The 17506-nt window shown below is 54.3% G+C and overlaps 1 protein-coding gene and 1 pseudogene across 1 annotated transcript; one reads left to right on the forward strand and one right to left on the reverse strand.

Moving 5' to 3' along the window:
• Nucleotides 1-763: 763 nt before the first annotated feature.
• On the reverse strand, nt 764-13938 carry KRT7 (keratin 7). The gene is made up of 9 exons (XM_037845692.1): nt 13548-13938; nt 11847-12058; nt 9752-9812; nt 8452-8547; nt 6912-7076; nt 5722-5847; nt 3247-3467; nt 1463-1497; nt 764-1072 (listed from the first exon to the last, which is right to left on the reverse strand). Exons 1-9 carry the CDS (start codon nt 13866-13868, stop codon nt 915-917), a joined length of 1395 nt encoding a protein of 464 aa, XP_037701620.1. The 5' UTR covers nt 13869-13938; the 3' UTR covers nt 764-914.
• A 1579-nt stretch (nt 13939-15517) lies between these two features.
• LOC119542993 lies at nt 15518-17264 on the forward strand (annotated as a pseudogene).
• The last annotated feature ends 242 nt before the right edge of the window (nt 17265-17506 follow it).

Below are 17506 nucleotides of genomic sequence, written 5' to 3' on the forward strand. Positions count from 1 at the left end.
AACACACAGGTACCCCCTACTCCCACCCCCCAGGTTTCCAGATACACAGCACATCCCTCTGTCCAAGGGACCAAGCGCAGATCCCCTGCCAGGGACCCAGATCCCCCTCACTCTATCTCCCCCTCCCCCCCATACACATGCAGACCTCCTCCCAGAGCTGTTACCCCCACCAAACCCCAGACACAGAGAGCCCCCTCCAGGGATGCACACACACACATACACCATCCAGGAACCTGGGCCTGGCCTGACCCTCCACTCTGGCAGAGCCGGCACCAGGAAGGACGGAGGGTGGCTGGACTGAGAGTTGGCTTGTCCGCCCGAAACCTGGGCCTGGGACAGCTGAATGTCTGTGGCCTTCTCGCTACCTGAGGAATGTACTCTGGCAGCACTGGGCATGAGGGGAGGAGCAGGAGGGGGAAATGGAGGCACAGTGCAAACAGCCCTCCCACCCCCCTCAGCAGGAGAGGACTCTGGGGCCCTCTTCCTGGCAGATCCAGAATGTCCCTGTGGCATTTCTGGGCTTTCTCAGGAGAGGAGTTGGAATCGGCCCCAGCCCTGGGAAGAGGCCAAGACCTCCCCCTGGGTAAAAGCCCAGTTCCTTAGAGCAACATCCCCCTCCCGGTGTCACCCATGTGCTTTCCCAACCTCCTGCACAAGAGGCTTCCTGGTTAGCAGGGCAGAACCCTGCCCTCTCTGGGTCCCCTGCCCTCCCCACCCCCTTCCCTGCCCAGCCTCACAAAGCCAGGTTGCCAGGTACCAGGCACGGAGTTCACCTGGGCCTCAGAAAGAGGCTGCTTTATTGGAGGCTACAGTGACAGCACTTTTCAGACATTTGGCAGCCTTGGGACCAGAAAATAGGCGTCCTCCTGCGGCTGGGGGAAAGAAGGAGGATGGGGGTCTCCCACACCTGGGGCTCAGTTGCGGCCACTCCTGTGGGTGGCAGATGTGGTCCTGATGGAATAGGCCTTCAGGGCCCCGGGGCCCCCGCTGCTAGAGAAACTCAAGGCATTGCTGCCCATGGTTCCCCCGAGGACCAGCCCACTGCCACGGCCACCAGTGGAATTCACCGTTGCTGGGAGAGAAGGGAGGAGGGCTCTGTTGGCAGAGACCCACACCAGGGAGCCCAGCCCTGCACTCCACCCCCACCCTCCTGCTGCAGCTGCCCCTACCCCTCACCCCCTACCTACCTCCCCACCTCCCTCCACCAGCCAAGCCCAAAGGAGTCTCAGGGTGGTAGGGGCCACCCCACAGGTGCTCCCTGCCCCACCCTGCCTCCTTGCACCTGTTCCCTGGCTAGTTGGGCCTGGTTGGATGTGAGCTCCAGGGGACCTGTTTAAGGCGGGGAGGTTCCCCGGCTGCACAAAGCAGGGCCCTTGGGCCAATCTGCCATTCTATGGACCCAGCCTAGTTTGGACAGCAAAGGAGATGTTCCCCCTACGCCTCGGCCGGGCCGAGGACTTACCGATGTTCACGGCTCCCACTCCATCTCCAGCCAACCTGGGGGCAGAGGAGACACCTGTGAGAGCAGCTCTTTTCCTCAGTGCTGAGGGACACCCTCCCAGTCAGAAGGAAGGCACCTGAATGTCCAGGGCTCTCGTGCTTTGTGTGATTCGTCTTTGCTCATTCTAAATAAATATTTAGTTTTGTGCCTAATTTCATGTCTGTAATTTTGTATTCTTAAAGAAGGCCCCCAAAATTGTATCAGTTTCAGGACAGTAAGCCCTGGATCTGCCCCTGGGGAAGACTGAGTAGTTAAGAGATAAAACAAGTTGTATATCTCCATGTCTCCAAAGGGATGGGGAAGGGAGATCTTCTCTCAGAGAACCAGGAAATAGCCCTTATTGTAGCAACCTAGACTGAGGTTAGGCTTTCAGAAGGGGATGACTCAGCTTGCTGTGCGACTTTGGGCATGAAACTTACCCTCTCTGAGCTTCAGTCCCCCATCTGCCCCTAAAGGCCCCCAGCTCCGACTTCAGAGGAAAGAGGCTCAGGGTATACATCCCTGAGAAAGTGGGGCCCCTACACCCATGGTGGAGGAGGGTGCAGAAAGAACCATCTTCACTGGGACAATTGGGCTCTGAGGCTGCCCTGTGCCCCAGTTCAGCCGCTTTCTACTCCCAGAGGCCTTTGGTGTTCAATTCCTCTTCCCACAGATGAGACTGGTGCTAACCCAGGAAGGGTCCAGAACAACTACACCGGCAGAAACCCTTCCTTTTCCACCCCACCTCTGGTTCCCCAACTCTTATCCTGATGCCATGACTTCCACATGCTGCCATGTTTCTTTTCTCCCTCCTCCCAGCATCCAGGCACCCTGTCCCCAGTGCTCCCTTTTCCCCCACTTCCCCTCCGCTCCTTCCACCCTCCATCTGCTGTCCCCCGTCCCTCAGCAATAATGCTCAGAAAACAGTAAGTTTCTTTGTAAACTCAGAATTTTACAAATGCAAGTTACTGGTCTCTGGATGCTTCCCTTGCAGATCTTTTGTCTCCTTAACTGAGCTGCAAGTTCCCTGAGAGCAGGAACAAGTCTTACATGTTCTCCATCTCCACGTCGGGTCCCAACAAGTCCCAGCCACAATGGGTCCGCCTTCCAGGGCTTTATCCACACTGTTCCTTCTCACCCTCTCCAAACCCTGACATTCCCCCAAGGCCCAAGTCTAAAGCCTTGCCTGCTGATGACAGAACCTACCAATTCACCAATATGAGAATGAAGGTGCCATGTCTTACAGGAAGACTTCCCTATGAGACCAACCCATCCCAGCCTCCTCTCTGGCTGCAGGTGAGTATGCAACTATCTCTGGGGACAGGGGGCAGTTAACCTCCTCTACCACATTCAGATCAATACCATGTGATTTAGCACTCAGTTATATAGTGGGAAGCAGCCTGGCTTCATGGAAGATGCTTGGACTGGAATCAGCAAACCATAACTGCACACTGACCCTGTTCTTCTAATTAATAAAACTGACCACAGTCTGCCCCTCTGTAAATTAGTGGATCAATAATACCTGATCTGCTTACCTGAAGGTGTTCTGAGGATCAAATAAGATGACCCTGATAATGGCCAAGTACAAGAATGAACTGTTACTACTTCAACTCACCCACTGAGCTTTACACCACATGGTCTTTCCTTCTAGAAGGTCATCTCATTGATGGCAAAAAAGTAAGCATCATCTCTACTCTCCCTGCACTTCCCACCTTGTAGATGCATGCAGGCCCCATGGATCCTCCTTCCTGCTTCCCCGTCCTCACCGGCTCTCCTCGCCCTCCAGCAGCTTGCGGTAGGTGGCGATCTCCACGTCCAGGGCCAGCTTGGTGTTCATCAGCTCCTGGTACTCGCGCAGCTGCTGCACCATGTCCTGCTTGGCACGCTGCAGGGCGGCCTCCAGCTCCTCCTGCTTGGCGTGTGCATCCTTGAGGGCCAGCTCCCCATGCTCCTCGGCCTCGGCAATGGCAGCCTCCAGCTTGGCACGCTGTTGGCAGTGGTGGGGCTGTGAGCTGGGGCACAGGGCTCAGCAGTCACTGCTTTCCTGCTTCCCAACCTGCAGTGAGCACCTGGGTGACTTGCTTAAGGTGGCTTCACTGTCACCAGCCTACTTCCCCAAGCACCAGGGAATTCTGAGGTTTAAAATGCATGGGTTGGATTCCCGATACCCAGGTTCCAATTCTGGCTCTGTCACTCATTAGCTATGTGACCTTGGATGAGGCACTTAACCCTCTGACCCAGTCTCCTCTTTTCTAAGGATTAAAGAGATAATACACACGAAGTCCTTGGCACAGTGCCTGGTACACAATAAGTGTTTAACAAATGTTATCTATAATGATTTACAAATGCCCAGTCCCCAGCACCCCCAGCTGGAGGAGCACCAGAGTGTGGGATCCTAGTTGAGTCCCCAAATGTCAGAGGGCCGATGAGGACCAGAAACCACCTTTGAAACAGAAATCAGTTTGGAACAGGCCCAGAACAGAGGAGGCTTGGAGCAGAGAGCCCTGCTTAGAGTCCCCAGATCCAAAATGCATACCCAACAGTCCCCTGGGTTTGGGCAGGGGTGGACTCATTCCCAACGGACCTGCATGTACCATGGGCAGCTGCCACTCCCTGCCTGGCCCTAACATTGCCTCCACTTTTGGCTCATCCCCCTAATTGGAAGCCCCTCTGATCCAGGGGCCTTGTCTTGTTCAGCTCAGGTCTGCCCTCCCCATCCCCTAGCCCAGTGCTTCTCTTCCTTCCTTCTCACCGACCATTCTCTGGCCCTCGGATCCTCTTCCGCTTGGCTGATGTGCTTGGCCTCTCTGCCCAGCCCTCCCAACCCCTCCCCCTGGAGGCCCTCTGATGCTTCTCTGCCCCTTGGTCCTCCAGTCAGTGTCCTGCCCTGTCACACTGGTCCCCCTGGGGCAGGGCCATGCCCCTTCCAGCCTCACTTGAGGACCCAGCCCCTCGACAGGGTAGACACCCTGACTCTGGAGCCTGGCTCTGCCCTGCTGTGTGAGAGGAGAACCAGAGTCGGTAGAGGCTGCAGCGTTTGGGAAACAGCCATTCATTATTCTGTGCCTCCCCTCCCAGCCTGGAATGACTCACAGCCCTGCATCCATGCCAGCAGGCAGCCTCCACCCTCAGGTAAACAGGCCTGCAGGGCTCCAAGGGGAGGACATTTCTGGGTAAATCATCCCCACACCCCTTGCCCCAGCTCATCTGGAAATTAGCTTTCTGAAGCTGCTGCACGTGTCACTTTCCCTCCCTCCCCACCTGCAGACACCTGCTTGGGCTTAGCTGCTCCTGTCCACAGCCGTGCCTCAACCAGGGCTTGGGGGGCCCTTCCTTCATCAACACTCTCCACCCCCACTTCCAGCAAAGCTCTCCGTTCCAGTCAGTTTCCCACCCAAGACCTGTGCCCCTACTATGGGCCAGGTGCTGGGAGGAGAGGGGCAGTGAACTTGACAGGTGGGGTCCCTGCTCTCGAGGCACTTTTTACATTCCAGTGGAGAGGGGAGGGAAGTCAACACACTAACAAGTCAGAAAATTTCAGAAAATGACAGGTGCTTCAGAACTTCAGACGGGCTGCTGACACAGTGCTGCTGGGCGGGGGAGGACGCCATCTCTGAGAAGGGGTCTTTTGTTCCAAACCCCAAAGCTGAGAAGGGGATGGCCACATGCAGGGCTGGGAGAACCGCATTCCAGGTAGAAGGAACATCAAGTGCAAAGTCTCTGAAGCATGAACACACCTGGCAGATGCAAGATCACGGAAGCAGGCGAGTGTGGCTGGCCCTCAGTGAGCGAGGGCAGGGGTGCGAAGCAGGGCAGGGAGAGGGGTAGGGACCTGGTGAGCCACAGTAAGCATTTTTGCTGGCCTTTCTGTCCCCCAGACTGTGAGCTCCCAGGTACAGCGTCTTGCACCTGGAGCTCAATGCAGAGAGAGTGCTCAGTACCAATTTGGTAACTAACAGTCGTTCTTTTCTGACAAGCCGGCCTGAGGCTCCCTCCACAGCCTCTATGCCCAGCCAGGACTCCTCCCCACCCTTTGGCCTCGTGCCAGCGGGCTGGCTGGAGAACATTCTGCTCATGCCACAGGACATGTTTCCTTCCCTCTTCTGGAAATCTTACAAGAGGGCCCGGGACACTTGAGCTGCACCAGCCTGTGCACAGAGCGGGGCAGGACTGACCATGTACCCCCGGCCTCCATCCCTTCACGTGCCCTAAGTAGCAAGGAGGAGAGGGCTTGTCCCCACCTGGTTCTTGATGTTATCAATCTCAGACTGCTTCCTCTGGATGATCCGGTTCATCTCTGCAATCTCATTTCGGGTGTTCCGGAGGTCGTCCCCATGCTTCCCAGCCTGTGCCTGGAGGGTCTCAAACTGGAAGGTCCAGATGGAAAAGTGTGGCAAGAGTGGGCAATGATTACAGGTTTCCATCCCTCTCCCAAGCCAAGGATGGCCCCAAGTTCTGAGACACGAGCCCCTCCCTCTCCCCCCAGCTTATATTTCCAGCGAGAGACAGTCCGACTTCCAGTAACCTTCTCCCAACCCCAGGAGACCAGACTATTGCCAGTGGGGTGGGGAAGGGGTTCCATCTCCTCCCAGCCAGAACAAGCTGGGCAGAGAAGGCTCTCTGGGGCCCATCCCCACTGATCCCAGGGCTCCGCCCATTCCCCTGATGTCCAAGTGCTGAAGAATCCCTGCAAGTCTGAGACCCTCACCTGTTAACCCTCACCAGCACCACCCATTTCACAGATGAGGACAGTGAGGCCAAAAAAAGGAAGGCACTGCCCAGGATCCCACAGGCAAATCAATGGCCGAATGCTGATTCAGACTCCCATCCTCCAAGAGCACTTCCTGGGTTTACCCCAGCACCTCCCACCCCTACCCCATTCCCTCCACACCCGCACAGCCAGCTGTCCTGCAGCCACATGGCATAGGGAACAATTCAACCACCCAGTTCTGGAGCCTCAGAACCCAGGATCTAGTCCCTGCTCCCCCATCTGCTAGCTGTGTGGAGTTAGGCAAGATACTTAACGTCTCAGTGCATCAGTGTCCTCATCTGTAAAATGGGATGGTAATAGTACCTACGTAATAAGGTTGTTCTTTGGATTAAGTGAGTTAATACAGTAAAACATTTGAAACGTTGCCCATCACTATGTAAGTACTTGACAAGCTTTAGCTATAATTATTATTAATCCACACCTATTTCCTCTGCCCCATCTTCCATTGGGCCTGAATCTCCCCAAGGGCAGGGGCTCAGCCTTTTCATCTTCTTCCCAGGGCTCTGGAGAGCATGACAGACTTAACCATTGGTGGCTGCCAGATGGAGGGACCCCAGAACCCAAAGGGCTTGACACAAGATGAGGAGTAAGAAAAGCTGCCACAAAGGGCCCTGCCAGGTGGCAGAAATATGCACCCCCCCCCCAACCCTGGCCGCTCACCTTGGTCTGGTACATGCTCTCGGCCTCAGCCCGGCTGCGGTTAGCGATGTCCTCGTACTGGGCCTTGACCTCGGCGATGATGCCATCCAGGTCCAGGGAGCGGCTGTTGTCCATGGAGAGGACCACGGACGTGTCCAAGATCTGGGCCTGCAGCTCCATCAGCTCCTGTAGGGACCAGACGGAATGTCGGGAGCTGGGGTGTGACCATCCCGGTTCCCACCCCCACAAGGGAAGATGAAAGAAAAAGTAAGGAGAGACTAGAGTGGGTGGGGGTCACCGGGCGGTGTGGGGGACACAGACCCAGCACAGGCTAAACTGCTCCCCCACCCCTGGCTCCTCAAAAGAGCCCATTGTCAACTTCTCCAAAAAATGAGTCTGGTAGAATTTAAGGGGATAAAGAAAGCGACAGCGTGTGGTGGGTCGTGATGGCTCCCAGGCCGTGAGGTGCTGTTGGGTTTAGACATCTGCTGGAAAGGGGGTAGAGAGCAGGTAGGTGAAGTCAGTTATATCCCATCCTATAAGGGAACCCTCTGCGGCCTTTCAAAATATGCCAGGGCTGTACTTACTGATGGGGAACTAAGCCCGTGGTATACTGTGGCAGGAAGAAAAGTACAATTCTACTTTGATTAAAAATATACATATTTCTATATCTATACAGACCTAAAAAAAAAAAAAAAGGCCTGGAAAGGTAGATACCAAAATGTTAATCGTGGGTAAAGGTGATCTGTTCTCAATTTTATGCTCTACTTAATTGTCTGCGGTTTTTGCAATGAGTGTATACTACTTTCATAATGAAAAGAAAGTAACTTTTATATATATATTTCATGATTTTACTTATTTATTTCATGATATATGAAAACCCTGCACTGACTTTAGAAGTGTCCAAAATGAGATGCAAAGATCTAGCCCCTGAAATGAACACACATGTAGAAATCCACTCTGAAGGGCTAAAGGAGGGTGGCCATTCAGACAAAAGACTAGAACAAAGAGGACAGAGGACTAGTCTGTAATTAGTCCCACATGCTTAATAATTATGCCCCACCCCGACCCCACTGGATGCTGGGCCCCCCATCTCCTGTCCAACGCCAGAGACTCACACTTGGCGGGGTGGTTAAATCTCCACGAGGGGCAAGGAGCTGGAAGTCCAGGTCAGGGTAAGAAGGAGAGGGAGAGAACTAGATGGAAGGTGAGGACTGACAGGGGGTCCCAGTTGGTAGTGACCACCCACCCAGTCCCTCCTCGCCCCACCCAGCCCACCTTGGAACCCTGTCCCAGCCTAGACTCCTCCAACCTCCTCTGGGTCCTTTCAGCCCCTCCCAAACCCCGTTCCTGACAAGTGCTGTGGCCACCCCGTCTGGGCAAGGCCAATCCTGACTGACTGACCCTACTCTGCTACTCCCAGCTCCTCCAAAATCCCATAGATTCCTGAGTCGAGAAAGGACAACAAGCAGGATAAATGCCCCCACCCCAAACACATGCCCAGCCCAGAGGCAGGGGCTGGACCAGATGGCTCCCTGGACAGGATGCAGGAGGGCCTCACCATCTCATAGATATTCTTCAGGAAGTTGATCTCGTCAGTCAGGGCGTCCACCTTGGCCTCCAGCTCCACCTTGTTCGTGTAGGCGGCGTCCACGTCCTGGGGGTAGTGATGGGAGGGAGCAGAGGGACACCGTGTGCTCAGCACCCGGACATTCAGTTGGGGTGGGACCAAGCCAGCGCCGTCCAACCCACAGGGCCAAACGCCACTACCCATCCCCCACAGTTTCTGCAGGCTGCCTGCTCTGCCCAGAGCCAGAAGCTTCCTGCACTGGACCTTCCCGGGCTGTGTGACAGGCACATCTCTGTGCATGCTCAGGAGTGGAGGTGCCTTCTCAACCCTGCTAATCCAGAGCGGCCCAAAGCCCCAGACCTAGCTTTTGACCAGTTCCTAAAGGCTTTGTTGGTATGGACACACTTCTGGTTCCACCACCTACTACTTGTGTGACCTTGAACAAATCACTTCAATGCTGTGAGCCTCAATTTCTCATCAGTAAAATCAGGGAAGATAGTCATTCAGATTCCAGAACACTGCTCCTAGATATGATAAATCTCAAACTTAAATGTTTAACTTGTGGCCTGGGTAATTCAGACACAGGTGGTCACAGATCACACTTTAAATAGCATAGGCTGAGATGATGTATGGGACCCTTCAAGCTGTACTTTCCTAGGATTAAACTCCTTAAGGGCAAGACCCACTTTTACTCATCTCTGAATCATCCAGCACCCAGCATTCCAGGGCACGATACCTTTCCATGCATGGGCCTAGAACACCAAGCTGCTCAGCGAGGGTGGCATTGATTGAATCAGACTCCTAAAGGGCATGTCGTTCAAGCCCCTCTAACACACTCAAAAGGCCTTCCACCCTGGGCTTGCATGCCTCCAGGGGTGGGGAGCTCACTCTGCCTCAAGACAGCCTATCCTACTCATTCAGCAAATATTTCAGGCCTGCCATGTGCCACCTCCGTGGGTAATGAAATGTTCTGAATGTGAAAGCATTTCCTTATTTGGGATTGAAATCTCCCTCTCTTCCCTCCACCCTTTGGTCTTAATTCTACCCCCTGGGGACCAAGAATCAAGTCTAGTCACTCACCAGACACACAGACATACACGCACACGCACACAGGACCAGCTGTGATATACAGCTTCCAGACTGACCCCTCCCTCTCCAAGCCCTTCACTCTTGTAGAGCCCAGGCCAGACCTATGTCACAGGTCCCTACTGCTGCTCCAGTGGAATGGCCACATGGCCCCTGTCCTGTGTGTTCTCAGACAATCCACCCCCAGCCTATCTGTCCCCCTCACCTTCTTCAGCACCACAAACTCATTCTCAGCAGCTGCACGCCGGTTGATTTCATCTTCAAACCTGTGGTAAAGGAGGGACCGTGGTGTTGGGGTAGCTTTGCCTCCATCTCCCTGAAATCCAGGTGTGAAAATCTGCCCTACATCTCCCCTTCACCTTCTTTCTAATGATGCACCTGAAAAAAATAGGTGCCAGGGCTACAAAATCAAATGTAACTATTTCTGGAGCTTTGAGCTTTGGAATGGGATGGGAATTAAAAGACAAAGGCTGCAGTATCTTGGGGAGGGCAAGCAAAGAATAACAGCAACTTACGGACTACTTACCACGGGGCCTGCCCTGTTACGTGCTCCTGGGGAAGTAACCCACTCTGCCCTCCCAACAATCCTATATACATGGTACTTGGTTATCAAAGAGGAGACCAGAGCCCAGAGAGGCGGAGTGATCTGCCCAAGTCACTGAACTGTGAAGTGGCAAAGCCCAGATCCCAGAGCCCTTGCATTAACCACTACCTAAACCAACCTCCTGAGGGGAGAAGAAGGGGTCTCAAGGGGAGGAAACTTGTAGAGTCAGGAAGAGGGATGCAGAGAGTCCAAGAAGAAGCAGGGCCTGGCTAGGTGGCCCAGCCTCCACCCTCTTCCCCCATTCCCTCTCCCAGCCTTCTTCTTCCCAAGGGGCCGACTCCTGACCCACAGGAGGACCTCAGCGAAACAGGGTGCAGAGGAAGAGAGCACATTGGCCTCAGTGTTTATTTGGGGATTCAAAAAAAGGTGTCAGGAGCAAAAACTCAGCAGGGCCCACAGACTGCTGGGGGAACAGCGAGTGCAGCTTGGGGTAGCTCTGGTGGGGAGCGGGATGCAGACAGGCCCCCAAAGTCACACTCTCTCATGTCCTATACAAGAGTTATGGTAACGTCTGGGAGGCTATGGAGAGGCGCTGCCCGGCCCAGAGGCTGCTTAAGCTGGAGCTCCCTGACCAGCTGCCAGTGTCTCTGCCCCTGCTGCAGCTTCTCCTTCTGCCCCAGCCTGGAGCTTGGCCTGGGTCCACCGGCAGGGGCTCTGAGGGTTTTGGGGTGGCAGCAGTGTGTGTGAGAGTGTATGCATATGTGTGCACACAGGTGTGAGCACCTGAAAACAGGGGCCTGTTCATTGCCCCAGGCCCTTCCTGTCCTGCACCTGTCTGGTTCCACCTGCTGTGGGATTAGCCCTATTGATTTTTGCCCTAGGGGAGGGGGGGGTAGGGGCACACCCCAGCAGAGGCCTTGTTTGCTTTCCTCCAGTCTGAGCCTGTTACCTGCTCCTGCTCAGTCATGCAGCCCCAGGCAGAGCACAGAACTCACTCCCGGCCTGCAGAGCCCACTGAGCAGGTGTGCCAGGGTGGGGCCCAACCCAAGCCTCAAGCTTTGGTTTCTATATAATGAGAAAAGAGAGCTCACTGGGCACCTCCAAGGCCTGTCCTCAAAACCCCAGACTTTCTGGTCCCTCTACTCACGGCCTTCTTTCTGGTTCCCATCCTGATCAGATTCACCCCTCATCTTCTGCAACCCCTCCCATTGCACTTTCTCCTTTCTTGCTTCTTTTCTTCCCAAGTCTGCTCCATGTCTCCTCCTGGGAGTCAGGAGCCCGAAAGTCAAGGCCCAGCTCTCCAGTGACTTGCCAAGTGATCGCAGTCAAGTCCCTGAACCTCTCTGGTCTCCAGTCCCTAGCCTGGACAATATGGAGCTGTTCTAGAATAATCTGTGAGTGGCATGCTAGTTCTGAAGCACACCTTCCAAGGACACCTTCTGCCCGTCCATCTCTCGGAGCCTTAGTCAGGCAACCAAAGGGAACAGCTCAGGTCAGGACTGGGCTGAGATATTTCACTGGGACTGCGTCAGGAGAAAAGACGAGAATGGCTTAGAAATGGCCCCCAGGGACAAAGAGGTGGGAGAAAAAAGACCAAGGAATGGATTAATAACAACCTTCCTTTCAGGGGGTTACTGTCCGAAACACCTACACCCTCTGACCCCTGACCCAGAGGGGACTTGCAGAAGGAGCGTCTGACGAGGGGTACGCTGGCTCAGGGGCAGGGATCCCCGCGGGTCGCACAGGGGGACGTTACTTATTCTTGACGTCATCCACCACGTCCTGCATGGTCCGCAGCTCCGTCTCCAGGCGCCCCCTGTCGGCCTGCAGTGTGTCCAGCTGCCGCCGCAGGCCAGAAATCTGGGCCTCAAAGATACTCGGGAGGCAGCTGCTCTTGGCCGACTTCTGCTCCTGCAGCAGCGCCCACTTAGTCTCCAGAAGCTTGTTCTGCTGCTCTAGGAACTGCACCTAGAAAGGAGATGAAGGAGGAAACTCACAAGGGGCCCCAACGGTACCACCCACAGCAGAGATGGGGGTGGTCTCTAGTCACCCAACAGAGCCCAGGTTCCCACTTGCTGTTTCCCTGACCCCGGCTCCAAGCTCTTCCCCCTCTCCTCCAGGAAAGCCATTCCGAATAACCCTCTCCTCCAGGATTCTCTGTCTCAAGGGTCCTGAAGTGTGATCCACCTGGTTCTCAAAACACGTGCTTAGTGTCTCCTCCCTCCTTTGTTCCCCATTGCATTACAAGTGACCTTCTCTACCTCTCTCTCTGAAGGGCTGCCCTGTTCATATCCCTGTGTCCTGGGATTGATGGGGCCTCATGTCTTCCTTCCTCTGTATCCCCTCTCTCCTCCCCTTTCCTCCAACAAGTCCTCAGGACAGGGATCTACAATCAATCCGATGTAAAATGGGCACTTACTAGGTGGCCAGCCCTTTGCTCAAACCTGGGGCCCAAAAAGGCCCTTCCAGAGCACCCAGTGTGATCGTGGGTGGGAGGCAAGAGAAGCCTCCTCAAAACTAGCAACTCAGGGCACCAGGACCCAAGGGCTGCAGATGGTAAAACAGTGCAGCTCACCAGCAGGGAAGGACCAGGGTCTGGGGCCCCCTGGGAAGGCTGGAGACCTGGATAGGTGAGGTCTGGAGAGGAGGACATGGCGGTGTGGGGAGTGCCCAAAGGCAGAAGAGGGAAAGCCTAGGCTAAGCCATGGAGGGGGCCTGGCAGAAGGGACCCAACCAGGCCAGCTTTTAGTGCCTGGGTCCAGCCCCACTTTGCCCCCACTCCTCACATACCCACCAGTCAAGTCCACCCAATAGTGGCACCAGTGTGGGGCAGGAGCAAACGGCCAGGAAAAGCACTTCCCAAATAGCCCTTCCCCAGTGTCCCTCAGTGTCCTCTCCTGTCCCCGACTGGGCTATCTCCAGGGCAGGTGTAACCTGACTTCCTACCACCAAAGTGAGGCTTGAGGACCAGAGAATTCCGTGAGGGTGTGACCGGCAGCCTCCCTCCTCCAGCCCTTTATTTCCAGCATCTGCCTCACTCTCAGCAGCAAAGGGAGAGGCCAGGGTCTCATCAGCTGGAAAGGGTGTCACCCCCAACCCCAACCCATCCGTGACTCCACAAAGCCCCTTCTCAGAGAAAGTGGCCGGTAGGGGGAAGTTCTGGCCCTGGGCTCTGGAGCTTCCAGCTGATACTGGTGACAAAATGGACTCTCAAGCAGCCCAGCAGAACCCAGGCACATGTTCTGAGAGGAAGCAAAGTGACAACTGGGGCAGCTTACAGGAGGGGGAGGACTTGGAGACAGAGGGGGACAAAACAGCAAGAGTCAGTGGAGCACCCCAGAACAGACAGAAAGAGAATGGCTCCAGGCCTCCCAGTTCCTAGCCTGTGTGCTGGCAAGGTTAGGGCGACTGATGTGGCCTACAGCGTGGCTCCAGACAGGGGTCCTGCCGGGCTCACCTTGTCGATGAAGGAAGCGAACTTGTTGTTGAGGGTCTTGATCTGCTCGTGCTCCTCCTGGCGCAACTGCTGGATGGATGGGTCGATGTCCACCCGCACTGGGGCCAGCAGGCTCTGATTGATGGTGACCTCGCGGATGCCGGCGCCCACTGGGCCCCCATAGGCTGAGCGCACGGCTACGCGCGGCCCCGAGGCCCCCAGGCCGTAGAGGCTGCTGCTGAAGCCCACCGGGCGCGCCGCGCTCAAGCGCACCTGGGCGCTGCGCCCCGGGAAAGAGGCGGACCGCGAGCTGAAGAGCTGGGAGCCGAAGTGGATGGACATTGTGGCTGGACCGGGGTGGACCGAGCTGCGGGCGGGCGAGTAGGAGTGCGAACTCTCTGACCTTCCGGAGACACGGCCCCTTTTATCCGCTTAGCGCGGACGGATCAACTTACACAGGTAGGGGCGGGGCTGGCCGCAGGCCACCTTTCTCCGCCCGCCTGGCCCCTGCTGGGGCCGCGCTTCCTCCCTCCGCGCCGCCCAGCGCGCGGGGCCAGAGGCTTTCGGTCCTACCAGCCGCAGTCCAGAGCGGGCAACGGGTGGGGGGTGCGGTTGACAGAAACCCCCAAGCCCCCTGATTTTGGCGGACCCTGAGAACAGTGGGAGACAGCGAGCCCATCGGAGACGGGTTCATTCAGGGAAGGCTTCCCGGAGGAGGCGTGGGCCAGAGAGACCAAGGGGTAAAAGATGGGGGAAGGGTGGACACAAAAGTTCCAGCGCCGAGTCAGCGCGCAGCCCCGCCGTCTGCTGAAAATCAGAAAGGTATTCTCCTGAGATGCCCCTCCCCATGCCCCCACAAGTCCAGCTCAGTTCTTGAGTAATCTGGCCCCAGGGTGGGCCAGGCTTGGGTTCAGAGCTGCTCGGGCCTGTCCTGGCCTAGTTGATTCCCCTGCTCACATCCCCCTACAACTAATTTCGTGGTAGATACTAGGCTGATGGAGCACGACCCCACTTCTGATCCCTCTTTTCCACCATGGGAATGTGTTACCCTGGGCCCATGCCTCCCACAACCCCCAACTCACATCCCTGCACACTTATTTGCCCCTGTAGAAGAAGGGAACATCTGTATTTGTGACACTTTGGGGATTTCTGTACACTTCTGTGGCCTGTGGGCCTCTGGGCTTCCCTGTTGCTACACCTGTAAGTATAGGTGGGCATGGGGTGGGGGTGGAGGGGGGCTGTGGATACATAATTGCACATATTTATATGCATTTCCATGTGCATGTGCTTGTATTTTCACTCAAACACTCCCTTCCAGCTCTGTCACCAGAGTCACTCATCTGAGGGACATCCCCCACCTGAAGTCCCCACCAAATAATTCCCAAGTTTCAAACCCAGCCCAAATGCTGGTAAACATTGAGCCGGAACAGTTATCACTGAGTGCTGGCCTCACTTCCTAGTAGCCTTGGAGCCACACATGCCGCACCCTCTACACCACCCTGCCTCCCTTTTTCCCAGGCCCAGCTTGAGGGGCACATGGAGGAGCCTTTGGAAAAGGCTTTGGAAAAGACCTGCTGGGACTGTCATCATTAGCCCACCTTTAGCCCTGCCCAGTGAGCTAGCCAGGTGGTCACGTCAGACCAAGCCCTTGGGGGAGTCCTGGGTGGAGGAAGGTAGGAAATGGAATGCCCTTCCTGTTTTGCCATTTCAGCTAGACAAGGAGTTCCAGTAAGCTGACCATGCAGCAGCCCCTTTTCAGTGATCTCTGATAGCCCATGCTCCCCACTTCCTTCTTCCTTCCTTCTCTCCCCCTGCCCCCATCTATTGGTTTTGTGACAGCTCAGCAGAGGCAGAGAGATGCCCATGGAGACAATGAGTGGTGTCTTCTGCAGGTGTGTGTGTGTCTCTCTCTGTGTGTGATTTGACCTCAAATTCTCAGTTGTACCTTGAAGAGCATACAGATTTCCTGGCCCTGCAATATTTGCAAACATGGGGATCCCAAACCTCTCCTTCTGACCACCAAGAAAGCAAAAGAGACCAATTTTTAAATTTATGCACACATACCCACAGACAGACACTCCAACTTCTTTAGCCCTCAGGGCTCCTCCTCCAATTCTGTCTTTTCCACTCTCTCCCCAATCCCACCCACATATCAGTCCACATGACCTGTGCAGCCCCATTCTGCTGCCGGCCCCTCTCCCCTCTCAGCCTACCCTTGCGCACTTCATTCCAGGACCTGCCTTTATCTGCCCCTGGCCTCTCCATCCCCTCCCAGAAGCATTCCTGGCAGCTCCAGCCCTCACCAGTCTCCTCCCGTCTCTACATTAACAGACCAACACTATGAGCCCACTCAGTGCCAGGGGGCACCCATAGACTCCCCATGGAGACAAGAAACTGTCAGCACTCAGAGGCCAAGGATCAAATTCCTGTCCCACAAAAGCCCACCATTCTGTGATTCATCGATGCTGCCTCCCATCCCCAGCCCGTGTCTCTGTTGGCTTCACAGAGACCACCTTACGAGATTCTGGGCAGAATCCTGAGATGAGTTAATCCTACACAGCCTCTCCCCCAGCAGTCCCACTGCAGAGGCACGCTCCATTTCTACAGCATTCTGTGACTCCCCTGGCCAAGCACACACACTTGTCCTCCCTCTCCTTGCCTTCCTTCCCACTGTGCCCTCTGGAACCTAGCTATGAACATACAAGCTGCCCCATTCCTCAGCCCTTCCCTGCTTCCTGGAGACCTGCTCAGACACCACCCCCCAGACACCAACCCCTGACACCGGAGCTGCACCTCTCCAAGGTGAGACTTGCTCTTCCTCCCCCAGAGAGGTGGGGAAGACATTCTTTTTGGCTCCCTGCTGCACTTTCAGAACCATTATTCATTGTCCATCCCATAAAGCACATTCTCTGATTCCTAAGAAAAAAATAAGAATGATTTTTTTTCATTGTCTTAGAATGTAAAGGCTTGTAATTGTAACAATATTGTTCATACAATTTATTTTTTGAAAATGAAATCCTGTATATACTGATTGAGTTTTTGCCTTTATAGATTGATCAAATGCACAAATCACTATAATTTTAAAAGTCGTTTTTAAAAATCTGGCCAGGGTTGGTTTCAGTCCGGATGTTGCTGGGCCCAGATGTCCTTTCCTGGCCCAGAACTAAATCCCAATCCTGGAGACCCCAGCACATGTTTGTCCGGTGAATTAGAGCTTGAGCCCACAGAGTAATGTTCTGAGTAACACTGTCTTCTCTATCTTACAGGAATGAATTCAAGTATTTCCAAAGAATGACCACAACCTCTTCAGTAGAAGGTAAGCAGAATTTGGTGATCATGGGTAGAAAGAGCTGGTTCTTCATGCCTGAGAAGAATCGGCCTTTGAAGGACAGTCTTAATTTGGTTCTCAGTAGAGAACTCAAGGAACCCCAACAAGGAGCACATTTTCTTGCCAAAAGTCTGGATGATGCCTTAAAACTTATTGAGCAACCAGAATTAGCCAATAACTTAGACATGGTTTGGATGGTGGGAGGCAGTTCTGTTTATAAGGAAGCCATGAATCAGCCAGGCTGTCTTAGACTTCGTGACAAGGATCATGAAGGAATTTGAAAGTGACACATTTTTTCCAGAAATTGATAGAGATATAAACATTTCCCAGAATACTCAGGTGTGCTTTCTGATGTCCAGGAGGAGAAAGGCAATAAGTGCAAATTTGAAGTGTATGAAAAGAATGATTAATAATGAAGATGTTTTCTGACTTAATTCAATTTGTTTCCCTTCCCTACCCCCCCCCACCAAAATTAAGTATTTTCACATTAGAAAAAAAGACTTGTGCTAATTTTAAATCTATAGATAATTGTTTCTAAACATGGTGGTTTTACTCTCCATTAATCTTAACTGAACTGTATCGGATACCATTTGTGAACTATTTCTTATTATGACGGCTTTAACACCTATCCCTCAAGGTCAGGATTAGGTCC

The sequence above is a fragment of the Choloepus didactylus genome, chromosome 8 (assembly GCF_015220235.1).
Source record: "Choloepus didactylus isolate mChoDid1 chromosome 8, mChoDid1.pri, whole genome shotgun sequence".
NCBI classification, from domain to species: domain Eukaryota; kingdom Metazoa; phylum Chordata; class Mammalia; order Pilosa; family Megalonychidae; genus Choloepus; species Choloepus didactylus.